This window comes from Taeniopygia guttata, chromosome 26 (assembly GCF_048771995.1).
Source record: "Taeniopygia guttata chromosome 26, bTaeGut7.mat, whole genome shotgun sequence".
Lineage (NCBI taxonomy): Eukaryota > Metazoa > Chordata > Aves > Passeriformes > Estrildidae > Taeniopygia > Taeniopygia guttata.
The window spans coordinates 2,243,319-2,268,558 of NC_133051.1; the positions used below are offsets into that span (position 1 = coordinate 2,243,319).

The 25,240-nt window shown below is 58.8% G+C and overlaps 1 protein-coding gene across 1 annotated transcript; it reads right to left on the bottom strand.

The window, feature by feature from the left end:
* Positions 1–6,913: 6,913 nt before the first annotated feature.
* Positions 6,914–24,992, bottom strand: TFEB (transcription factor EB). Its single transcript, XM_030291975.4, has 9 exons — positions 24,187–24,992; positions 10,156–10,400; positions 9,825–10,085; positions 9,661–9,741; positions 8,930–9,050; positions 8,758–8,814; positions 8,385–8,460; positions 8,123–8,270; positions 6,914–7,833 (listed from the first exon to the last, which is right to left on the bottom strand). The coding sequence occupies exons 2-9, from the start codon at positions 10,348–10,350 to the stop codon at positions 7,411–7,413; spliced, it is 1,362 nt and encodes a 453-aa protein (XP_030147835.1). The 5' UTR covers positions 10,351–10,400; positions 24,187–24,992; the 3' UTR covers positions 6,914–7,410.
* Between the last annotated feature and the right edge of the window lie 248 nt (positions 24,993–25,240).

The window sequence follows — 25,240 nt, forward strand, 5'->3', positions numbered from 1 at the left end:
TCTCCAAAGACAGATCGTTCCCTTAATCATTCTGGAAAAGAACCCCAAGCTGATATAATATTATAATTAATTAATTCACTAAAAAGGTATTAAATTTCTTTTCCCCCCTGTGGATATTATCTGAATTCATTGACCTTTAGAAAAATCACCCTCTAATTGTAACCAGGTTCAAGTGCATTTCCAGCCTGTCCCTTTTACATTAATAATATCTTCCAGGACTCCACTATGCTGCTTAAATATTGTATAAATTTCACTGCCCCCTCAAAAAAGGAGAGGGAGAAAGGCAAGAAATGAAAACTCAGAGCTGATTAAAGCAGCTCCAGAGCGTTGGGGGGAAGATGGGAAAAGAACTCTGGGGTGGAGTGGGAGGTGGACAAACGAACAGCAGGGCCCTGAGGGGGTTTGGGGTGAGGAATTCCACATTCCCAAATGGGATGAAAATCCCAGGATTGGGATCGAGGGTGGCTCTCAGGAAGAGCGAGCTGATAGCCAGGATTTGGGGTGCAGTGGGGTGAGGAATTCCACATTCCCAAATGGGAGGAAAATGTGGATTGAGGGTGGGATTGGGACTGAGGGTGGCTCCATGTCGGAATCTGTGGGTATTGGTGATTCCGAGATTGTAGAAAGTCTCTGTCTTTCTGCCCCGTTGCCAAAGAAGAAGCCATAGTTCGTCCGTGCTGGTTTCAAGGTTGTTTATTTTTGCTTATCTATAACAAGTTCTGCTGCCCTGCCGCAGCTCTGTCCTGCAGGGCAGCGTGTGGGGCTCTGCCCCTCAGTGGGATGGTACAAACATTATATACAAGAAATTACGTGTACTATATTTACAATAATGTGCCAATATCTATCATCTACGTTGAACAGTGTGTCCCTAGCCTAAACCAATAGAAAAATGCCAACATCACCAAGAACATGGAGGTAAGGAAGAAGAAGGAGGAAGAACAGGATCAGGCCCACTTTCCTCCATCTTAGAACTCCTGACCCCCCTGTACAAAGTAAAACCCCCCTGTACAGGTGTTAAAACCCCCCTGTACAATACTAAAAAATTTTACCCTCTAATTTGTGACTACTTTTACTATACCATCTAACCCTCTGTGACTGCTTGTTCCACCTTCAAAGTTGGTAATTCATTCCATGGTTCAAACTCAAGATCACAGCTGTTTTCAGCTGCTTGACAGGGTCTAAAATGCTTCTGACCAAGGCCTGGAACCTCTGAAAATGTCTGAGGGACATTTTGAGTTCCGACACTGAAGGAGCTGAACTGGGGATGGCTCCAGAGGAAAACTCAGCAGCCAGGCAGGGAATGGCTCCTGGTCCCAGGGCTGGGCTGGCCATGCCAGGGCTTGGGGTTTGGGTGTTGAGGTGACCCCAGAGTGTAAAAATCCTCATTTCCCAGCCCGTGCGGCCAACAGAGACTGAAATGTGCAGATCAGCTTCTCAAGGCTGTTTATTTTCTGTTATCCAGAACATTCTTTCTCTGACCTGCTGAGCGCTGTCCAGCAGCTCGGCCGTGGCGTTCTGTCGGCCCTCAGGGCGGTGTTCAAATTTTATTCCAAAAATGTGATAAAATTATAAAATTTATATACCAAAATTTATAAAATTTATATCAATTTGTTATTTAGAATAATTTGTTATTTATGTTAATTTATAATTATTAATAACGTATTATTTATATTCATTTATATTTATCCTAATTACATCTAAATAAATATTGTTATATATAACTATTATTTATTATTATTTATAAGCATATAAAATTATATATTATTATATATAAATATACCTATAAATTATATATTTTGTATAAAATTTCTATTAATTTATTTTAATTTATAAAATTTTACACCAAACATTGTGCCATGTTTACAGCAACGTGCCAAAATCTATCATTTATGTTGGACAGTGTGTCCGTACCTTAAACCAACAGAAAAGTGTCACCAACACAGCAAGGAAGAAGAAGGAGAAGAAGGTCAGGACATGCCCAAATCCCTCCATCCTTGTCCCTGGTCCCTCTCCAGCTCTCCTGGAGCCCCTTCAGGCCCTGCAAGAGGTTCTGAACTCTCCCTGGACCTTCTCCCCTCCAGGTGAGCCCCCCCAGCTCTCCCTGGACCTTCTCCCCTCCAGGTGAGCATCCCTGGACCTTCTCCTCTCCAGGTGAGCCCCCCCAGCTCTCTCTGGACCTTCTCCTCTCCAGGTGAGCATCCCCAGCTCTCCCTAGACCTACTCCCCTCCAGGTGAGCATCCCTGGACCTTCTCCCCTCCAGGTGAGCCCCCCCAGCTCTCCCTGGACCTTCTCCTCTCCAGGTGAGCCCCCCCAGCTCTCCCTGGACCTTCTCCCCTCCAGGTGAGCATCCCCAGCTCTCCCTGGACCTTCTCCTGTCCAGGTGAGCATCCCCAGCTCTCCCTAGACCTTCTCCCCTCCAGGTGAGCATCCCCAGCTCTCCCTGGACCTTCTCCTCTCCAGAGGAGCCCCCCCAGCTCTCCCTGGACCTTCTCCTCTCCAGGTGAGTCCCCCCATCTCTCCCTGGACCTTCTCTTCTCCAGAGGAGCCCCCCAGCTCTCCTTGGACCTTCTCCTGTCCAGGTGAGCCCCCCGAGCCCCGGGCAGCGCCCCCGCCCCGCTCCCGGTACCCGCGGGGTCTCGGCAGCCGCGTCCCGCCCAGCCCCGGCGGCTCCGCAACCTTCGGGCTCTCTCTTGTGGCTGCTCAGCCCCGCTGCAGCCTCGCCGCTGCCGTCCCGAGCCAGCCCGGCCCCGGGGCCCCATCCCGGGGTCCCCTCCAGCCGCTCCCGGTGTCCCCGTCCTTCCCCCTTCCCATGGGAACAAACCCGAAACCGGGACCGGCAGCCTCGCGCTGCGGTGGCTCCAGTGCTGTCCCCGTCCCGCAGCTCGTCCGTCCCTCCCAGTATGTCCCAGTCCGTCCCAGTCCATCCCAGTCCATCCCAGTCCCTCCCAATCCGTCCCAGGCCATCCCAGTCCGTCCCAGTCCATCCCAGTCCATCCCAGTCCATCCCAGTCCGTTCCAGTCCATCCCACATCATTCCACTCCATCCCAGTCTCTCCCAGTCTGTCCCAGTCTGTCCCAGTCTGTCCCAGACCATCCCAGTCCGTCCCAGTCCGTTCCAGTCCACCCAGCACGCAGAGCCCGGCACCACCTCATCCCCCCAGCCCAGCCAGCGCTCCCTCTCCCTTTCCCCTCGCCCTTTCCCTCTCCCTTTCCCCTCTCCCTTTTCCCTCTCCCTTTTCCCTCTCTCTTTCCCCTCTCCCTTCCCCCTCTCCCTTTGCCCTCTCCCTTTCTCCTCTCCATTTTCCCTCTCCCTTTCCCCTCTCACTTTCCCTCTCCTTTTCCCCTCTCCCTTTCCCCTCTCCCATTTCCCTCTATTTTCCCTCTCCCATTTCCCTCTATTTTCCCTCTCCCTTTTCCCCTCTCCCTTTTCCCTCTCTCTTTCCCCTCTCCCATTTCCCTCTCCCATTTCCCTCTATTTTCCCTCTCCCTTTTCCCCTCTCCCTTTTCCCTCTCTCTTTCCCCTCTCCCATTTCCCTCTCCCATTTCCCTCTATTTTCCCTCTCCCTTTTCCCCTCTCCCTTTTCCCTCTCTCTTTCCCCTCTCCCATTTCCCTCTATTTCCCTCTCCTTTTCCCTCTCCCTTTTCCCTCTCCCTTTTTCCTCTCCCTTTTCCCTCTCCCTTTTCCCTCCCCCTTTTCCCTCTCCCTTTTCCCTCTCCCTTTTCCCTCTCCATTTTCCTTCTCTTTTCCCTCTCCCTTTTCCCTCTGATTTTCCCTCCCCCTTTTCCCTCTCCCTTTTCCCTCTCCCTTTCCTCTCCCCCTTTCCCCTCTCCTTTTCCCTCTCCCTTTTCCCTCTCCCTTTTCCCTCTCCCTTTCCTCTCCCACTCCATTTTTCCGTGCTGCCTCACGGGCTGTAATTAAGAACCTCCTCTCCCGTCTGTGGAAGCTGAGGAAAGCCCCTTTCGTCCTCTCTCCCCTTTATAATTTTATTTTTCCCCCCTCCCCACTCCTCCCCGCAGCACATAAAGGGATGACAGCGCTCCCAGCCAGGCTCTTTTGCATTTCTGAGTTCGTTCTGTTAATTGGAAGGAGGGTTAAGAATCTGCAAGGTCGTTTCAATCTCCATCTGACCTTCAGAGTAATCCTCTATGCCAACACCAGAGCTTGTCATTAAAATGAGGCCCCTCTTCCATATCCCGCCATCCCTTTATTCTCTCCTCGTGCACATTAATTGCTCATAAGTTGATTTGATCTCCCTATTCTGCAAGAAGTAAATTGCCCTCTTATTTCGCCATTTTCATCCTGTTTTCTTAATTAGGCCCTTAAAAATCTCTAGGGCCTGAGCCGGGCCGCAGGCCTCATCCTGGGAATAAATTTTGATCTCGGGCTGATAAAGAGCGAGCAAAGCCCGAGCTGGAACAATGTCACTGCTGCCCTCCCTCCCGCACGCTATTCTCCTGACATGAAAAGGCTATCAGTTTTTCTCTGTGCTAATATAGGAAATAATTCACACTCCAGGCGTTGTTCTCTATTTAGTGTTCACGCTCCCCTGATAAATCAAATCAGGGATTTTTTTTTAATTTTTTTTTTTTTTTTTCCTCTCTAAAGTGTCTGGAACCAGTTGCTCCTTCTCCCCCGCCCTCAGCACCTTCAGCCTCCTCTCGTTTTTTCTTCCCCTCCTTCTCTTTTTAATGAAGTTTCCAAGATAAACCCCTGTGATTTTCCAGACTGGGAAGTCTAATTTAAGGTGGATTTTCTTGCTTTTTTCCCCCTCCTGTGTGTGTTTAACAGCAGCACCGAGGGGATTGGGAAGCTGGCATGTGGCTGAGGGGCTGCAGATGTGACTTGTGGCGAGTTTTTCCAGGCACAGGCTCAGTAGGACACTTTAAAAGTAGATTTTTTTTTTTTTTCCCTCGCACTGGGCAGGAGAATCCCCCAAACTTGCCTGGCCCAAGGGCCCCAACACCCAGAGGATGCTGCTGATCCAACCTCCAGGACAAAGAAGAAGCTGCCACGCTCCAGGATGTTGTAAATAAATATATTTTTAATGATTCTTCTTCCATTCCAGTTCATTCTTTTATACATTTATTTATAAAACAGTAGTAAAATTTTTTAATCAGAGCACAGTGCATTAAAAAAAAAAAAAAAAAAACCAAACAAAACTCCCAAAAAAAGATTAAAAAAAATAGTAATTATAATCCACAACTGTTTACTCACAGCCAGGGGAGACATCTCGTGCTGAGCGGTGCCTGGCCTTGCCTGTGGGCACCCTAAAGCCACAATAATCCCAATTTCCTGTGGGATTTCGTGGCGTGGAGAACCCACCCAGCCCCTTGGGAGGGCACAGACCCATGGCTGTCCCACGCCCCCGGGTCCCCAGCACCCAGGGGTGACCCTGGTGGGGACAATTCTCCTGGCAGGCACTGATGGCAGCACACAAAGGGTGCCAAGGCCTCATGAACACCCCCAGAGCTGCAGCGCGGAGCCCCCTCAGCTCCGACATCTCCTGGATCCTTCTCTTCTCCAGGTGGGCACCTGGAGCCCCTCTCCTGCCACCCAGGGTCCCCTCCTGCTCCAACTCCTCCTTCCTCTTCCTCCCCACCTTCTGCACCTCCCCGCACCCTCACATCCCACCAGCCCCTCTGTGGGGCTGCCCCCCAACTTCCCACCCCAAATCTGCCACCGCGGGGCACCTCTGTCCCCCCAGCTTGGGAGGGGACAACCACCAAGGGGTCCCCTGTGCTCTCCAGCCTCGTTTCTCTCCTTTAATAACCCCACAGGGGATTTTCCCTCCTGTCTTCCCATTTCCCTGCAGCTGGAGTGGGGAGGCAGGAGCTGGGAGCACGAAGCAGCTCCCCAGTACAGAGCTCTGCAACCAACTGGTGAGACTGGGAAGGGAAAACCACTGAGCTCTGCAACCAACTGGTGAGACTGGGAAGAGAAAACCACCAAACTCTGCAACCAACTGGTGAGACTGGGAAGAGACAACCACCGAGCTCTGCAACCAACTGGTGAGACTGGGAAGAGAAAACCACCCCCCAGTTCCCAGCTGGGCAGTGGGCATGAACCATTCCCTGCAGCTTCATGCCCATGTTGGGGCAGGACTTGGAAGAAATATCCCCAAAAGCAGAAGTGTGAAACCCTTTTATCCTGCCAGGGAAGAGCTGGGGGTGTCACGGGGCACAGAGACACTGCAGGGACATCTCGGGGGCACTCAGGGGCACCTGGCAGCCTTGCCCGGAGGTTTTGGGGTGGTGGAGCATCGAACCCCCCCATCCCAGGCGTTGTGGAGACCTTCCACATCCACCTGCAGACAACACCCCCTTAATGAACAGGCGCTAATTAACCCCTTGTCACCCTCCTGTGACCCCAGAGGCAGCGGGGAAGGAGGAACTGGCTGGACTGGGAAGCATCCAGGGGCTGGGAAGGCTCGTGGGGGATGAAGGATCCCAGGGAAGGCGAGGAGACACCAAACAGGAGGACACCAAGCTCGCAGCATCGTCCCGGGGGCTCCGGGGAAAGGGGCTGAGGCCAGGAGGCCTCTGCTGAAAGGCAAAGCAGCCCAGACACCGCTGCCAGGCTGTGGGGTCTGCAGAGAGGCTGTGGGATCTGTGGGGTCTGCAGAGAGGCTGTGGGATCTGCAGAGAGGCTGAGGGATCTGCAGCCAGGCTGTGGGATCTGCAGAGAGGCTGTGGGGTCTGCAGAGAGGCTGTGAGATCTGTGGGATCTGCAGAGAGGCTGCGGGATCTGCAGAGAGGCTCTGGGATCTGCAGCCAGGCTCTGGGATCTGTAGGATCTGCAGTCAGGCTGTGGGATCTGTGGGATCTGTGGGATCTGTGGGATCTGCAGCCAGGCTCTGGGATCTGTGGGATCTGCAGAGAGGCTGTGGGATCTGTGGGATCTGCAGTCAGGCTGTAGGATCTGTGGGATCTGTGGGATCTGTGGGATCTGTGGGATCTGTGGGATCTGCAGAGAGGCTGTGGGATCTGCAGCCAGGCTGTGGGATCTGTGGGATCTGCAGAGAGGCTGTGGGATCTGCAGCCAGGCTCTGTGATCCGCAGCCAGGCTGTGGGATCTGTGGGATCTGCAGCCAGGCTCTGGGATCTGTGGGATCTGCAGCCAGGCTCTGGGATCTGTGGGATCTGTGGGATCTGTGGGATCTGTGGGATCTGTGGGATCTGTGGGACCTGCAGCCAGGCCAGCGCCACGGCAAAGCCAGGAAGGTCCGTTCCCCTCCTGGCGAAAAGAAGCTGCGAAAGACACGGCGGCGCCCAGCCGAGCCCCGGTTGCATAGAGAAAGGTGCTCCTGGGGAGATCCAGTGCGTGGTGGGACGGGCTCCTCCTGCCAGGAGCACCCTGGGGCTCACCCAGCCAAAGCTGGAGCTGCAGCCCCCGCCCTGGCAGCCCCCCATCACAGCATGTCCGTGTCCTCCATGCTGAAGCTGCTGCGGCGGCTGCTGGCCTTGGAGGCCTCCGGGGACATGGCCGAGAACAAGGGGTCAGAGGCCAGGGGCAGCATCGTGTCCTGCATCAGCATCAAGTCCAGCTCCTTCTTGGATAGGGATGGGAAGGAAGCGCTGTCCGGGAAGCCCTGGGAGCCATCATCGAAGCTCAGGCTGTGGGTAAAGTCCAGCTGGTGATAGGGAGACTGGGGCGGCGCGGGCAGCGCCGGCTGCGGCTGCGAGTCGGGGTCCGGGGGTGGCAGCAGCGGCTCCAGGGTCCCCTCGTCCCCGCTGGCTTCTTGCTTCACCACCTGCTGAGCCAGCTCGGCCACGTTGACGCCCGAGGGCGAGGAGGTGGGCAGCCCGTGCACGCGTGCCTGCATCTCCAGCTCCTGCCAAGGGGACACAGAGGGGCTTTGGTGGGGGTGGCACGCTTGGGGACACATATGGAGGTGGAACAGACTGAGAAGCCCTCAGGGAAGGAGCCCCTGGAAGATCCGTGGTGATCCATGCCAGCTCAGTGAGCCTCACACATCGGGTTTGTCACGAGACTTCGCTCCTGGTGACTTCCCAGCCAAAAAACAGCAGGAGATGCCCTGGCCGTGCCCTCAGTGGGGCAGGAGTGAGGGGCTGGTGGGGCTGGGCTGGGGCAGAGGCGGGGGAGAGCCCAGGGAAGCTCACCTGGATGCGGAGCAGCAGCTGCTTGTTTGCCATCTCCAGGCGCCGTGAGTGATTCTCCAGGTCCCGGGACCTCTGCAGGTCCTTCTGCATCCTCTTGATGTAGTCCACGGACGCCTTCAGGATCGTCCCTTTGTTCCAGCGCACGTCCCTGTCACCCAGGATGGAAAAAGGGATGGAGCTGGGTGCCAGCAGTGCGGCCCCTCACCGCTGCTGCACCCCAAGAGCCCCCGGTGACCCCGGGATCAGAGCCGCGGGTACGCACAGGTCGTTGGCTTTGGGGATCAGCATTCCCAGCTCCTTGATGCGGTCGTTGATGTTGAACCTTCGCCGCCTCTCGACTGCGGGTGAGAGGAGAGGGATGGAAGTCAGGAGGCAGCAGGAGCAGGGAAGGCTCCGTGTCCCTTCCACGTGTCCTTCGTGCCCCTCGTGTCCCACACCCCCATGTCGTGCCCGGGGTGAGGAAGCTCAGGAGACAACCCTGCCCCATCCCTGGCCCAGCAGGTCTGATCTCCTCCCCAGGAGGACAGCGGGGTGGCTTTCCTGAGGGCCAGCTGAGGTGGGAAGGGGGAATGAGGAGGAAGAGTGATGGGGAAAGGCTGTGGGGTCAGGAGAGGGAAAGGAGGAGCTGAACTCACTCAGGTTGTGATTGTCTTTCTTCTGGCGCTCTTTGGCCAGGGCTCGGCTCTCGGCATCTGCAAGAGACCCACGGTGTCACCCGGAGGGGACAAGGGTTGGCACTGGAGCCCTGCACCCCCATGGGGACAGGGCAGCCCCATTTTTGTCACTCGCTCTGGGGCCAGGACACACCTGTGAGTTCTCTCTTCTGGGTGAGGTCGGCGGGGCAGGAGCTGCTGGTGACACCAACGAGTGACGCCGTCACCTGCGGGTCCCCACTGTAGACATTCATGTGGCTGCTGGACATGGGCAGCTGGAAAGCAGAGGGACAGCTGGGTTAGCTCCACGCAGGGCTGGGCACGGGGCTCACACCCAGCTGGGTTAGCTCCACACAGGGCTGGGCACCGGGCTCACACCCAGCTGGGTTAACTCCACTCAGGGCTGGGCACTGGGCAGGTGGAATCGTCTTCCCAGGTCCTTAAAGCAGCTTTCACCAGAGCAGAGAAGAAAACTTCAAGAGGGCTTTAAAGGGCACAGCTGATCCCCTACCATGGCCAACATCTAAAACAGGGCAGGAGAATCACATCTGGGAAGGGCTGGGCGGGATGGACCCCACTGGGAGGCATGAGCTGCCACACGGATCCGACTGCTCCAAGCTCCTGGCAGGGAAACCTCCCCTGGCTCTCATCTCTCCACCCTTGTTCCCTCCCCATGCCTCTCTCCCACCTCTCCAGTTTTTTCAAAGCATTCCCAACTGTCCTCAAGGGGGAAAAAAAGCTGGAGAACTGATTCTTGTGGGTGTTGGTGTCTCCAGGGACAAGGCTGGCTTGGGCTGCCACCAGGTCCCCTCCATGCCACCTCTGCAGCTGCAGGGACACTGTGCCACCCCCAGGTCCAGCCCCTCCCCGTCACCCTCCACTCACCGTGTTGGGCATGTGAACTTCGGGGTTCATGTAGCCCAAAACATCATCCAGGCGCATGATGTCATCGATGACCTCATCGAACTGAAAAGGAGAAAAGGACAAAGCGCCCGTGGGCTCCTCTGCCCTGCCCAGCACCCTGCGTGTGCCCAGTGGCAGCTGCTCACCTCCCGCTCGGGGTTGGAGCCGATGTTGAGCATGGCCATGGGGCTGTTGGGAGCGCTGTTGCCCGCCGAGGAGGACAGGACGTGGCCGGGCCGGACGCCGCCGGGGGACGCGGCAGCCGGGGGCGGTTTGGGAGAGTGGCTGGCGGGGCTGACGTGGGCGGCGAACTTGTTCCCGTAGGTTTCGGAGAGATACGCCTGCACCTTCTTGTCCCGAGACTTCTGCAGGTGGTAGGTGGTGGGGTTCTCCAGGTAGGACTGGACCTGCGGGGACAAAACCCGTCAGGGACACCCGTGGGTTGTCCTGGAGCCGCGCAGGGGGACGCCGCGGTACCTTGAGGACTTCTCCGGGTACGGGCGGTGGGGACTGGAAGTGGACGGGGGTGTTGATGGCGGGGCTGGAGGCCACGGGCATGCGCTGCTGCTGCATGTAGCTCATCATCATCTGCTGCTGCACGCGCTCCCGCTCCGCTTCCTGCTGCGCCTGCTGCTTCATCAGCTCCATCCGCAGCCCGATGCGCGACGCCATGGTGGCACCGGGGGCTGGCGGCCACCGGCACGCACGGCACGAGGGTCACCCTGGCGGGAGGACACGGCACCTCAGCGACGGCCTGGACAGCAGGGAAACTGAGGCACAGCAGGGAAACTGAGGCACGGAGAGGGAAACTGAGGCACGGAGAGGGAAACTGAGGCACGGAGAGGGAAACTGAGGCACGGAGAGAGAAACTGAGGTACAGCAGGGAAACTGAGGCACAGAGAGGGAAACTGAGGCCCGGAGAGGGAAACTGAGGTATGGAGAGTGACACTGAGGCACGGAGAGGGAAACTGAGGCATGGAGAGGGAAACTGAGGCACGGAGAGGGAAACTGAGGCACGGAGAGGGAAACTGAGGCACAGAGAGGGAAACTGAGGCCCGGAGAGGGAAACTGAGGCACGGAGAGGGAAACTGAGGCACGGAGAGGGAAACTGAGGCATGGAGAGGGAAACTGAGGCACAGCAGGGAAACTGAGGCACAGCAGGGAAACTGAGGCGCGGAGAGGGAAACTGAGGCACGGAGAGGGAAACTGAGGCACGGAGAGAGAAACTGAGGCACAGCAGGGAAACTGAGGCACGGAGAGGGAAACTGAGGCATGGAGAGGGAAACTGAGGCACGGAGAGGGAAACTGAGGCACGGAGAGGGAAACTGAGGTATGGAGAGGAAACTGAGGTACGGCAGGGAAACTGAGGTATGGAGAGGGAAACTGAGGTATGGAGAGGGAAATTGAGGCATGGAGAGGGAAATTGAGGCATGGAGAGGGAAATTGAGGCACGGAGAGGGAAACTGAGGCACTGAGAGAGAAACTGAGGCACGGAGAGAGAAACTGAGGCACAGCAGGGAAACTGAGGCACGGAGAGGGAAACTGAGGCATGGAGAGGGAAACTGAGGCACGGAGAGGGAAACTGAGGCACGGAGAGGGAAACTGAGGCACGGAGAGGGAAACTAAGGCACGGAGAGGGAAACTGAGGTACAGAGAGGGAAACTGAGGCACGGAGAGGGAAACTGAGGCATGGAGAGGGAAACTGAGGTACAGAGAGGGAAACTGAGGCACGGAGAAGGAAACTGAAACACGGAGAGGGAAACTGAGGCACGGAGAGGGAAACTGAGGCACGGAGAGGGAAACTGAGGCACAGAGAGGGAAACTGAGGCACAGAGAGGGAAACTGAGGCACAGAGAGAGAAACTGAGGCACAGCAGGGAAACTGAGGCACAGCAGGGAAACTGAGGCACGGAGAGGGAAACTGAGGCACGGAGAGGGAAACTGAGGCACAGAGAGGGAAACTGAGGCACAGCAGGGAAACTGAGGCATGGAGAGGGAAACTGAGGCACGGAGAGGGAAACTGAGGCGTGGAGAAGGAAACTGAGAAAGTCAAAAGCACCCCCAGGAAGCTCTAGAGAAGGCAAACTCTCGAGGATGAGGATGAGGATGAGGATGAGGATGAGGATGAGGATGAGGATGGGTAAGGGGGGCCAGAACTGGGATTGACAAGGAGAGGAGGGAAATTAAGGCATGGCAGGAGGGGAACCCCAATGGAGCACCGCGCACTCACCCCGGAGCCACTTCCCCAACATGGCAGAAGCCAGAGCGAGCCCGGGAGCGAAAGGGAAAGGGAAAGCGAGGGCAGGGCAGGGAGAAAAGGCCCGGCGGGTGCCAGGAGCCAGGGGCAGCTCGAAGCAAAGCCCGGCCGGGCGCGGGGCGAACAAGGCGGGCTCTGTGCGGGACCCGCACGCGAGCGCGGGCACGGGGGGCACCGCGCCCGGCACAGACCGGCCCTTGTTCCCCGGGACAAAGGGGACGGCGGAGGGTGGGGGATGCCGGGGCTTGGGGAGCCGCCCCGGCCACCGGGGCTTTCCACGGGGCTGGTTTCCCACGCGGGGGATGCAGGAGGTGCTGTGGGGGTCCGGAGTGCGGCAGCATCAGCACCCCGTGCATCCTCACAGCAGCATCAGCACCCCGTGCATCCTCACAGCATCACCCTGTGCACCCTCACAGCATCACCCCGTGCATCCTCACAGCAGCATCATCATCATCCTGTGCATCCTCACAGCATCATCCTGTGCATCCTCACTGCATCACCCTGTGCATCCTCACAGCATCACCCCGTGCATCCTCACAGCATCATCACCCTGTGAATCCTCACATGATCACCCTGTGCATCCTCACAGCATCATCATCACCCCGTGCATCCTCACAGCAGCATCACCTCACAGCAGCATCACCCCATGCATCCTCACAGCATCATCATCATCACCCTGTGCATCCTCACAGCATCACCCTGTGCACCCTCACAGCAGCATCACCCTGTGCATCCTCACAGCATCACCCCGTGCATCCTCACAGCATCATCATCATCCTGTGCATCCTCACAGCATCACCCTGTGCATCCTCGAAGGAAAAGCTGTGAGGGGAACGGGCAGGGAGGGGAAATTGGAGATTTCTGGAGGGTTTTGCTGTTTAAACACGAGGCCTCAGCAGTCACCCGGAGCCGGTGCCGCGTTACCCGGAGGGGAAATGAAATCAAGGCAGCGGCGACGCGCTGACACAGCCCGAGAGCAGCTATGGAGCGCCAGGGGAAGGGAATTAATCAGCCACGGGGGCCTGGCCCAAGGGGGATGGGAGCCTGGAGCTGGGGACAGCGACCCACGGGACATTCCTTGAGGGGAACATCGTGGAGGAGGGCACGGGGATGAGAAATGGACCCTGGAAAAGAGCCCAGGGAGAGCCCCCGGAGGATGCAACAAGGCTGAACGACAGGGAAACCCACAGCTGATGCCCACGGGGGATGTACAACCCCAAAACAAGGCTGAACAACGGGGGGAACCCACAGCTGATCCCTACGAGGGATGTACAACCCCAAAACAAGGCCGAAACCCACGGCTGATCCCTACGAGGGGTGTACAACCCCAAACCAAGGCTGAACGATGGGGGAACCCACAGCTGATCCCTACAGGGGATGTACAACCCCAAAACAAGGCTGAACGATGGGGGAAACCCACGGCTGATCCCTACAAGGGATGTACAACCCCAAACCAAGGCCGAAACCCACGGCTGATCCCTACAGGGGATGTACAACCCCAAACCAGGGCTGAACAATGGGGGAAACCCACGGCTGATGCCCACGGGGGATGTACAACCCCAGACATGAAGGGAAGGGCGAGGGAGAAGGGCTGGCACCCGTGGGTGTCACGGGAAGGGTGCCACGGCACTGCCACCCACAACACAGCACCCTGCTGGCCCCCCGGCCACCACCCAGCCCGGCTGCAGGACCCCCCAAAAAACGGGGCTGGGAGAGCCAAAAGCTCCCGAGAAGAGCTGCAGAGGATGAGGATGAGGATGGGGAAGGGTGGCCAGGGCTTGGCTCGGTGAGGAGAGGGGATGAAATCAGGTCAGGTTTAAAATAACCCCTTTGGTTCTGCTTGGCTTCCCCCCCAGCCCCCAAAACGCCGAGCAGCTTCTGCTTTCGCTCTGAGTCAGCCCCGGCAGGAGGGCGGAGTGGGACAGGATGGGGACACGGGGATGGGGACACGGGGCCCACGTCCCACCCTGGGGACACGGGGCCCACGTCCCACCCTGGGGACACGGGGCCCACGTCCCACCCTGGGGACAACAGGACCCACGTCCCACCCCGGGGACACGGGGCCCACGTCCCACCCTGGGGACACAGGGCCCTTATCCCACCCCGGGGACACGGGGCCCACGTCCCACCCCGGGGACACGGGGCCCACGTCCCACCCTGGGGACACGAGGCCCACGTCCCACCTTGGGGACACGGGGCCCACGTCCCACCCTGGGGACACGGGGCCCACGTCCCACCCTGGGGACACGGGGCCCACATCCCACCCCGGGGACACGGGGCCCACGTCCCACCCTGGGGACACGAGGCCCACGTCCCACCTTGGGGACACGGGGCCCACGTCCCACCCTGGGGACACGGGGCCCACGTCCCACCCTGGGGACACGGGGCCCACATCCCACCCCGGGGACACGGGGCCCACGTCCCACCCTGGGGACACGGGGCCCACATCCCACCCCGGGGACACAGGGCCCACGTCCCACCCTGGGGACACATCCCAGCCCCCCCTGATCCATGGGGACAGCCAGATGAGCTCCAGCCTGTCATTCCTGCGAGGGCACCCCGTGCTTTTCCCACTGAACCAGAGCCATCCCAGCACCAGTGGGAGCCCCAGACTGGTTCTTACTGGGAGAGCCCAAGCCAGCCTTGTCCATAGAGGCTGCAACACCCACAAAAAATCAATTCTCCAGCTTTTTCCACCCCTTTGAGGACAGTTGGGAAAAGCTGGAGGGGCAGGAAAGAGGAAGGGAATGAAGGTGGACTCCAGGGAGGTCTGGAGGGGGAGAGGAACAGTTGGGAAGGGGATGGAGGGGTGGAAAATCAGGGAAAATCCGGATGATCCCAGAGCTGACTGCGCTTTTCCAGCCATGAGGAGCGCAGGACAGGGGCTGTGCAGGATGCAGCAGCACCCCCAGCCCCAGGGAACACCAGGGAATGCCAGGGAACACCAGGGAATGTCAGGGAACACCAGGGAATGTCAGGGAACGCCAGGGAATGACAGGGAATGCCAGGGAATGACAGGGAATGCCAGGGAACGCCAGGGAATGCCAGGGAACGACAGGAAACACCAGGGAACTGCCTGTGGGGACACCTGTGGTGACACCTGCAGGGACATCTGTGGGACACCTGTTGGGACATCTACAGGGACATCTGTGGGACATCTTTGGGGACATCTGTGGGGACACCTGTGGGACATCTGTGGGGCATCTTTGGGGACATCTGTGGGGACATCTGTGGGACACCTGTGGGACATCTGTGGGGACATCGGGCGCTGTCCTGCAACCTGCCACCCCTCTGAGTGCCACAGGCCTCCTGCCACCCCTGAGTGCCACACGTCCCCTGTCACCCCGAGTGCCACACGTCCCCTGTCACCCCTGAGTGCCACACACCTCCTGCCACCCAAGTGCCACACGCCTCCTGCCACCCCTGCAAGTGCCACACACCTCCTGTCACCCCAAGTGCCACACACCTCCTGTCACCCCTCTGAGTGCCACACGCCTCCTGCCACCCCTGAGTGCCACACGCCTCCTGCCACCCCTGAGTGCCACACGCCCCTGTCACCCCTGGGAGTGCCACACGCCTCCTGCCACCCCTGAGTGCCACACACCCCCTGTCACCCCTGAGTGCCACACACCCCCTGTCACCCCAAGTGCCACATGCCCCCTGTCACCTCTGAGTGCCACACGCCTCCTGCCACCCCAAGCGCCACACACCTCCTGCCACCCCTGAGTGCCACACACCTCCTGCCACCCCTGAGTGCCACACGCCTCCTGCCACCTCTGAGTGCCACAGGCCCCCTGTCACCCAAGTGCCACACGCCTCCTGCCACCCCAAGTGCCACACGCCCCTGTCACCCCTCTGAGTGCCACACACCTCCTGCCACCCAAGTGCCACACGCCTCCTGCCACCCCTCTGAGTGCCACACACCTCCTGTCACCCCTGAGTGCCACACACCTCCTGCCACCCCTGAGTGCCACACACCTCCTGTCACCCCTCTGAGTGCCACACACCTCCTGCCACCCCAAGTGCCACACACCTCCTGCCACCCCTCTGAGTGCCACACGTCCCCTGCCACCCCTGAGTGCCACACGCCCCCTGTCACCCCAAGTGCCACACGCCTCCTGTCACCCCTGAGTGCCACACACAGCGAGAAGAAAAGGAGAAGCAAGAAGTGAAAAGAGCTTTGCTGCTCGCCAGGGGCCGGCCCGGCCTTCCCTTCCTCCTTCCTTCCTTCCTTGGTTTTCATTCTCAGACAGGACGTGGGCAGGGACAGGGGGGTGGCAGGGAGGGACACGAGGGACCCCAGCCCAGGGTGTCACCTCACCACACACCCACAGAGCCAGCCCAGGGGTGTCCCAGCCTGGGGACGGGCTCTGCTGTCACCCTGCTGTGTGGGGACAGGGGGTCACAGAGGGGTTTGGGGACCCTGCAAGTGGCCAGGAGGTCACAGAGGGGTTTGGGGACCCTGCAGGTGCCACCAGGAGGTCACAGAGGGGTTTGGGGACCCTGCAGGTGCCACAGAGGGGTTTGGGGACCCTGCAGGTGCCACCAGGAGGTCACAGAGGGGTTTGGGGACCCTGCAGGTACCACCAGGTCACAGAGGGGTTTGGGGACCCTGCAAGTGGCCAGGAGGTCACAGAAGGGTTTGGGGACCCTGCAGGTGCCACCAGGAGGTCACAGAGGGGTTTGGGGACCCTGCAGGTACCACCAGGAGGTCACAGAGGGGGTTGGGGACCCTGCAGGTACCACCAGGAGGTCACAGAGGGGTCTGGGGACCCTGCAGGTGCCACAGAGGGGTTTGGGGACCCTGCAGGTGCCACCAGGAGGTCACACAGGGGTTTGGGGACCCTGCAAGTGGCCAGGAGGTCACAGAGGGGTTTGGGGACCCTGCAGGTACCACCAGAAGGCCACAGAGGGGTTTGAGGACCCTGCAGGTGCCACAGAGGGGTTTGGGGACCCTGCAGGTGCCACCAGGAGGTCACAGAGGGGTTTGGGGACCCTGCAAGTGCCACCAGGAGGTCACAGAGGGGTTTGGGGACCCTGCAGGTGCCACAGAGGGGTTTGGGGACCCTGCAGGTACCACCAGGAGGTCACAGAGGGGTTTGGGGACCCTGCAGGTGCCACCAGGAGGTCACAGAGGGGTTTGGGGACCCTGCAGGTACCACCAGGAGGTCACAGAGGGGTTTGGGGACCCTGCAGGTGCCAGGAGGTCACAGAGGGGTTTGGGGACCCTGCAGGTGCCAGGGCCACCAGGCCACAGTTCCCTCTCTCTGGGCCAGCCTCGTGTTCCTCATTTTCAGCAGCCACGTGGGGTGCAGGGCGGGGGGAAGTTGCAAAAAAAAAACTCCTCCAAACCTCCAAACCTGCTTGTTTTGGGGTTTGTTTTTTTTTTTTTTTTTCTACCCAAGAACTGTGTGGGGATCACTGGGATCCCTGTGTGGGGAGCCTCTGGGACCCCTGGGAACCATCCCAGTCCCATCCAAAGATTCCTTCCACCCTGGAGCTGTGTGGGGCAGGGTTCTTGGGACCCCTGGGAACCATCCCAGCCCCACCAAAGGCTCCTTCCACCCTGGAGCTGTGTGGGGCAGAGCTCCTGTGACCCCTGGGAACCATCCCAGCCCCATCCAGAGGCTCCTTCTACCCAAGAGCTGTGTGGGGATCCCTGGGATCTGTGTGTGGGGAGCCTCTGGGACCCCTTGGAACCATCCCAGCCCCATCCAAAGATTCCTTTCACCCTGGAGCTGTGTGGGGCAGGGTTCTTGTGACCCCTGGGAACCATCCCAGCCCCACCAAAGGCTCCTTCTACCCAAGAGCTGTGTGGGGATCACTGGAATCTGTGTGTGGGGAACTCCTGGGACCCCTGGGAACCATCCCAGCCCCATCCAGAGGTTCCTTCCACCCTGGAGCTGTGTGGGGCAGGGTTCTTGGGATCCCTGGGAACCCTCCCAGCCCCACTGAGAGGCTCTGTCCCCACACTCCAGAGGCAGAAGGAGCAGAGGAGGGCCTTGGCAGAGCCAGGCCAGGGTCAGTTGACAGCAGCAGCGAGGCACTGAGTCACCAGGACTGTTTTTAGCCCCGGCATGTCAGCAACGTGGAGCGGGACGTTGTTAACAGGCGCTGGGTCAGAGGCCAAATGTTTTCCCTGGCCGGCGTTAAACACCGAGCCTGGAAAGGGCCCAGGGATCCCACACGGGAAAAACATGGGAAAAACATGGACAGGGCTGGCCCCAAACAGCCAGGTAAGGCTGGCCCACCCAGGGAGGGAGAAGCATCAGGCTCTGCTGCGTGTCCTTTGTGTCAGTGAATTTACAGAGTCCATAAAAAACCCCCTTGGTGGTGGCAAGGTGTGGGAAGGAGAGCACAGCTGGGCTTGGCAGCCATTAAGGGGTTAATAATACACACATAGCCTTGTTCTGGTGTCTCTCCATCCCAAAAAATCGTCTTTTATCCCCAAAAAACCCATACAGCTGAGGGATGGCTGTGGAGCATCACCCAGCTGGGTTGGAGGGGCAGGGGGACCCCCAGACTGTCAGACCCCCCAAACAAAGCTGGGCAGGAGCTGCAGAGCCCTGCTGGAAACATCCCTGTCCGACTGACCCGGCTGGGAATTCACAGCCCCTGCCCCCATCCACGGCAGCAATTAAAAATAAAAGTGTGAACAGGCAGGAGGATGGGCTCAGGCACCAGCCCGGTGATTAATCGCGACAGAGGAGGGGACCCGGTGACCTTGGGAGGGACACGCAGGCTCCAGGTCCTGCTGCACATCCCGGGAAAGAAAGGGAAAACCCCGGCCCGGGGTCACTCCGGGCGATTTGGGTGTTGGCCTTTTGAAATAAGCGCATAAATGAGCGATCAGGGGAACAGGCAGGACCTGGGATCCAGCCCAGACACCGCTCCGGGGGCTGGGACAGCCCCGCCACCCGCTCCAAAATCCCAGAAACCATCCCAGAAAGGGGGGAGAAACCCCAGGAAGGGGGCAGAAATCATCCCAGGAAAGGGGCAGAAATTATCCCAGAAAGGGGTCAGAAATCATCCTAGAAAGGGGGCAGAAATTATCCCAGAAAGTGGGGAGAAACCCCAGAAAGGGGGCAGAAATCATCCCAGAAAGGGGCAGAAATTATCCCAGAAAGTGGGGAGAAAGCATCCCAGAAAAGGGGCAGAAATTATCCCAGAAAGGGGGGAGAAATCATCCCAGAAAAGGGGCAGAAATCATCCCAGAAAAGGGGCAGAAATTATCCCAGAAAGTGGGGAGAAATCATCCCAGAAAAGGACAGAAATTATCCCAGAAAGTGGGGAGAAATCATCCCAGAAAAGGGGCAGAAATCATCCCAGAAAAGGGGCAGAAATTATCCCAGAAAGGGGGCAGAAATCATCCCAGAAAAGGGGCAGAAATCATCCCAGAAAGTGGGGAGAAATCATCCCAGAAAAGGGGCAGAAATTATCCCAGAAAGGGGGCAGAAATCATCCTAGAAAGGAGGGAGAAACCCCAGGAAGGGGGCTGAGATCATCTCAGAAAAGGGGCAGAAATTATCCCAGAAAAGGGGCAGAAATTATCCCAGAAAGTGGGGAGAAATCATCCCAGAAAAGGACAGAAATTATCCCAGAAACTGGGGAGAAATCATCCCAGAAAGGGGGCAGAAATCATCACAGAAAGTGGGGAGAAACTACCCAGGAAGGGGGCAGAAATCATCCCATGAAGTGGGGAGAAATCATCCCATAAAATGGAGAGAAATCATCCCAGAAAGTGGAGAGAAACCACCCAGAAACTGTGGAGAAATCATCCCAGAAAGGGGGGCAGAAAACATCCCATAAAACAGGCAGAAAACATCCCATAAAGTGGGGAGAAACCACCCAGAAAGGGGGCAGAAAACATCCCATAAAGAGGGCAGAAATCATCCCAGAAAGTGGGGACAAATCATCCTAAAAAGTGGAGAGAAACCACCCAGAAACTGTGGAGAAATCATCCCAGAAAGGGGGCAGAAAACATCCCATGAAACAGGCAGAAATCACCCCATAAAACAGGAGGAAACCACCCATAAACTGGCGACAGAACCGGCCCAGGGCGCCCCAAGCTCACGGTGCCACCTGCCACCAGCACAAGGTGACAGCGGCCACCCCCTGCCACCCTCCCAGTGCCAGAGGCACTCCCAGCACCGCCTCCCTCCCTCCCTCGGGGCTCCATGCTGCTGCGAGGAGGTAATATTTATAAATATTTATAAATATTTATAAATACTCCCTGTCCAGCCTCCAGCACAGTGGAGGCAGAGCTGGATTAAACAAATTTGGGACAGCCCCTGCCTTGCCCTCCCAAAGCAGCCCGGTGCCCCCCTGGCATCGCCTGCCGTGCCCAGCGCTGCTCACCGCTCCGGAGGGGTTTGTGCTGTGCCCTCCTCGCTGCCAGGCTCAGCTTTCCTGCTCCCTGAAGGTCAAACTGCTCCCTCGGAGCCCCCGCTGCCAGCCCAGCCCCTGGCCTGGCACCGTGCCGCCTCTCCCGGGCACCTTGCTCCGCTTGGAGCCCCTGCAGGAGCCATGAGGGGGGGTTTTTTTGGGTTTTTTTTCCTCCCCACCAAGCTGGGATTTCTCCTTTGCCTGCCCCAAATTTCTCCAAAATGCTCAACTGGCACCCAGCTCCCTCCTCACCTGGCAGCAGGGAAATGCTGGACAGTGTGTGCCAGGTGGATGCAGCCCCCTTCCCTCCTCATTTCCTCCAGAATATTCCCAGCCCCAAAATCCCCAGGGCACATCCTTGCTGCCCTCGCGGCTCCAAGAACCCCCCTGGCCATCCCCACACTGGGAGTTTCAGGTTTATCCGGATTTTGCACCCATTTAACCAAAGGAGGGGAGCCAGGCAGAGCTCAGGGTGTGGGGAGGTTGTTTGGAGCCAAAAGCGCTCCGAGGAAAGGTGACAAAACCCCGCGGGCAATTCCTAGAAGAGGCTTTAAAGATAAGGTGGCACAACCTGAAGGGACATTTGGGGGAGACCTTGAACCCTTCCCAGGTGAGCCCGGCCAGGTGATCCCACCCAGCACTGGCTGCAAATCATCCCACGGTGCCCATCCCAATGCTCCTGCAGCATCCCCCTCCCCAAAATCCCCCCAGAAGTGCCTCTGGGCCTCCAGAGATGGAGCATCCCCCACTCCCGATTTTCTCAGCCTCCCAGGAAAAGGAGCAGCACCCAGAGCTCATCCCAGACTCCCAATTCCTGGGAATTCCACGTCAGGGAACCTCTGATGTGCAGGCAAATCCGCAGGTAAAACCTGCTCCAAGCACAAGCCAAGTGCCAGGAGGAGGGACAGGAATTTGGAAGGGCTCGAGAGGAAAAAAAGATGGGCACAAACCCCCTGTGTGGGCAGGGAGAGATCCCCCCTTCCACCCTCCCAAGCGTCACAGCCCCGGTGACAACGGCCACAGGGCCACCAGTGTGACCCTGCCTGCCCCCACACCAGCACCACGCAGCTTGGAGAAGCTCATGGAGGTGGTGCCACCATGGGAAGGCCACCACAGGGTGGTGACAGCACAGCTGGCACCTCTGAGCACCTTCTGCTCTTTTATGGGGTGGTCAAACACCCAGCGCTGCCTCCCTGGGATCCTCCTGGGATCCTCCTGGGATCCTCCTGGGATCCCTCACAGCAAACAGGGCTCTGGGAAGTTGTCACAGAGTGCCACAGGGACGTGTGGTGGCACTGCCAGCCGCAGCCCCACGCCCAGGACACCGCTGCTGGCCCCTGGCCACTTCCCCTTTGTCCAGGATATGGGATAACCCCACACAGGGCACTTACAAAACAGCTCCCTTGAGGCGAGCCCAGCTCGAGCTGCCCTCCAAAACCACCCCAAAATCTCCAGATGGGAGTTTTCGTCCCCACAGAGGGGACAGGGGTGTGGCAGCTCCATCCCTGCTCTCTACACCCCAAGGAACAAGGGAGAAACATCAATCCAGGGATGGGATCCCATCACATCAGACCCTCAGCACTCCAGGACACGAGGATGGTTTTTCTCTCAGCACTGTGGGTTTTTTGGGGGGCACACGAGGATGTTTTTCCCATCACCACTGTGGGTTTTTTGGGGGGCACACAAGGATGTTTTCCCCTCAGCACTGTGGGTTTTTTGGGGGGGACACGAGGATGGTTTTCCCTCAGCACTGTGGGTTTTTTGGGGGGGACACAAGGATGTTTTTCCCTCAGCACTGTGGGTTTTTTGGAGGGGACACGAGGATGTTTTCCCCTCAGCACTCCAGGACACGAGGATATTTTTCCCTCAGCACTGTGGGTTTTTTGGGGGGGACGTTTTCCCCTCAGCACTGTGGGTTTTTGGGGGGGACACGAGGATGTTTTTCCCATCACCACTGTGGGTTTTCTGGGGGGGACACGTGGATGTTTTTCCCTCAGCACTGTGGGTTTTTGGGGGGGGGGGGACACCCCCAGCACTGCAGAACATGAGGATGTTTTCCCCTCAGCACTGTGGGTTTTTTTGGGGGGGACACGAGGATGTTTTCCCCTCAGCAATGTGGGTTTTTTGGGGGAGACACGAGGATGTTTTTCCCTCAGCATTCCAGGACACGAGGATGTTTTTCCCATCACCACTGTGGGTTTTTTGGGGGGGACACCCCCAGCATGGCCTCCCCAGCCCCATTTCCCTGTTTGTTTTCAGGCCACTCCACCCTCAGCCCTGCGAACGTCCCCCCACATCATCCCAAGGGGCTCTTCCCACTTCCCACAGCAAACAGGGAAGGCAGGGCAGGACAGAAGGGACCAGGAACACGCTGGACGCCCACGAAACGTGGAAAAAGCAATAAAATCCTGGCTGGGATCACGGCTCCATCCCAAACACCCGGATGCTGGATGGCCCAGCTCCACCCCGGCGCAGTTCGCAGTTTCCTACTGATAAGGTCGGGCAGGCAGGGCCGGCATCCCTCGGAAAACACCAAAAAAACCCACAAAAACCACGCGGGGCCGGCATCCCTCAGGAAGCGAAGTTAGAATCCCTCAGGAAGCAAAGCCAGCATCCTTTGGAAAACACCAGGCTGCCCTCCACAGCTCAGCACCCGCTGGTCTGACCCCCCTAAAACCCCAATCTGGGTGTTCCCCCAAATCCAGCCACCCCAAATCCCAAATTCCCAGCACTTCCCAGCCACGCTGGATCCCTCCTGCAGCAGGTGAGCACAGGCTGGGAGGAACCAGCTCCATCCCAGCTCCAGCCGGAGCAGCCGTGCATGAAGCCAAGCAAACATGGCAGGGAAGTACAGAAGAAGGGGGGGGGAAGAAAAAATAACCCCCCCAAACCCTCCCTTCGCTGCCTGCCGGACTCTGTTATATAAAAAACACCAACTCCCCCCGTGCCCCAAGCGCTGGGATTCCTGGAAACGAGCCCTGCTTTCCCCGGACTCGCACCGGCTTATTTATTTATCTTACACCAGCACAATAACCACCAGATTTTCTTCGTGTTTCTTTTTTTGTTTGTTTTTTTTTCGGGTTTTTTTGTTGGTGGTGTTTTTATTTTTGTTGTTTGTTTGGGGGGGTTTTTTTTGTTGTTTTTGTTTTTTGGGTTTTTTTTAAGGAAATTTCCCCCATCATCTGACTGCCCGAAGCTCTTGGGGTCTGCGTAATCGTTTCCTGCCTCGCAATTAATTCGTGAATGTAATTAATTCGGTGGCTGAAGGTTTGGGGCAGCCCCTCTATTGCCTCCCCAAATTCCCTGGGAGAGTGGGGGGGGGGGGGGGACACGCTGTGTGTCCTCTTGGTGACCCCCCCTCAAAAAAAATTCGTGTGACACGAGGTATCCCAATTTCCCCATCATTTCACACCCCAAAAGGGCTCCTCACTTTGCGTCCCCCAAACCGGGGGGTGCCAGAGACCCCCCGGGTGTCCCGAAGCATCCGTGCCTCAGTTTCCCCACCGTGTTCGGGGGGGTTCCCGATGGGAAAGGCGACTCGGGCTGGTCCCCCCGAGCTGCCGGGGGGCTCACAGTCCCCCGGGACCACCGGGTTTTGGGAGAAAGAGCTGCTGGAGACCCCCAAAACCCCCTCGCCCCGCAGGAGCCTCCCGGGGGCCGCTGCCGGGGGCGAGGGCGGCACGGATTTGGGGGGGGAACGATTAATTACAGCAAAATAAGGGGAAAAAAAGCAACTACGAGTTCAAAGCGCTCCGGGATGGCGCAGGACAGGGGGGAGCACCCCAAAACCCCCCCGGCACCCCCAAAAGGTGGGCTGCGAGCCCCCCCTGCCCCGGGGACCCCCGCGACCCCCGGCCCCGCACTCACCGGTGGGGAACGGGGAGACACGAAGTGGTTCGGCTCGGCTCGGCTCGGCTCGGTTCGGTTCGGCCCCTCGGCTCGGTTCAGCCCCGTTCGGCCCCGCTCGGGTCGGTTCGGCTGCGCTCGATTCGGCTCCTCAGCTCAGTTCGGCCCCACTCGGCTCGTCTCGGCCCGGCTCGGTCCGGTTGAACTCCTCGGCTCGGCCCGGCTCGGTCCGGTTGGGCTCCTCGGCTGGGTTCGGCGCAGTCCGGCCCGGTTGGGCTCGGCTCGGCTCGGCTCGGCACGGTCCGGTTAAACTCCTCGGCTCGGCCCGGCTCGGCTCGGCTCGGTCCGGTCGAACTCCTCGGCTGGGCTCGGCCCGGCTCGGCTCGGCACGGTCCGGTTGAACTCCTCGGCTGGGCTCGGCGCAGTCCGGCCCGGTTGGGCTCGGCTCGTCCCGGCTCGGTCCGGCTGAACTCCTCGGCTCGGCCCGGCTCGGTCCGGTTGAACTCCTCGGCTGGGCTCGGCGCAGTCCGGCCCGGTTGGGCTCAGCTCGGCCCGACTCGGCTCGGCACGGTCCGGTTGGGCACCTCGGCCCGGCTCGGCCCGGCCCGGCCCGGCTCGGCCCGGCTCGGTCCGGTTGAACTCCTCGGCTCGGCTCGGCCCGGCTCGGTCCGGTTGAACTCCTCGGCTGGGCTCGGCGCAGTCCGGCCCGGTTGGGCTCGGCTCGGCCCGGCTCGGCCCCGTGCCGAGGGAGGGCAGCAGCAGCGCCCGCCCGGCCCGGCCCGGCCCGTTCCGCTGCCCTCGCTGCGCTCCGCCGGCCCCGGGCACGCCGGGAGCTGCAGCCGCGCCTGCCGGGACTTGTAGTCCCCGCCCGGCACGGCAGGAGCTCGGGCTCGGCGCCTTCCTGCCCTGAAAAGGGGACGGCGTCCTCCCCAACAACCTTGGGGGTTTTCTGCCCTAAAGTGAGTGTTTCCACCCCAAAAACGTGGATGGGGTGGGAGGTGAAGGCAGCGCTGTGTTCGGGTTGTGCAGTCCCGCGAGCCAGGATGGTGCATCCCTTTTCCTCAGGAATACAGGG

What these genes read in the sequence shown, in the direction of transcription:
- TFEB (XM_030291975.4), bottom strand. Translation starts at nt 10,350, where the DNA reads ATGGCGTCGCGCATCGGGCTGCGGATGGAGCTGATGAAGCAGCAGGCG. An exon ending in TACCCGGAGAAGTCCTCAAG is followed by an intron (nt 10,086 to 10,155) that starts GTACCGCGGCGT and finishes TTGTCCCCGCAG; the next exon opens with GTCCAGTCCTACCTGGAGAA. An exon ending in GAAAGACAATCACAACCTGA is followed by an intron (nt 8,461 to 8,757) that starts GTGAGTTCAGCT and finishes TCTCACCCGCAG; the next exon opens with TCGAGAGGCGGCGAAGGTTC.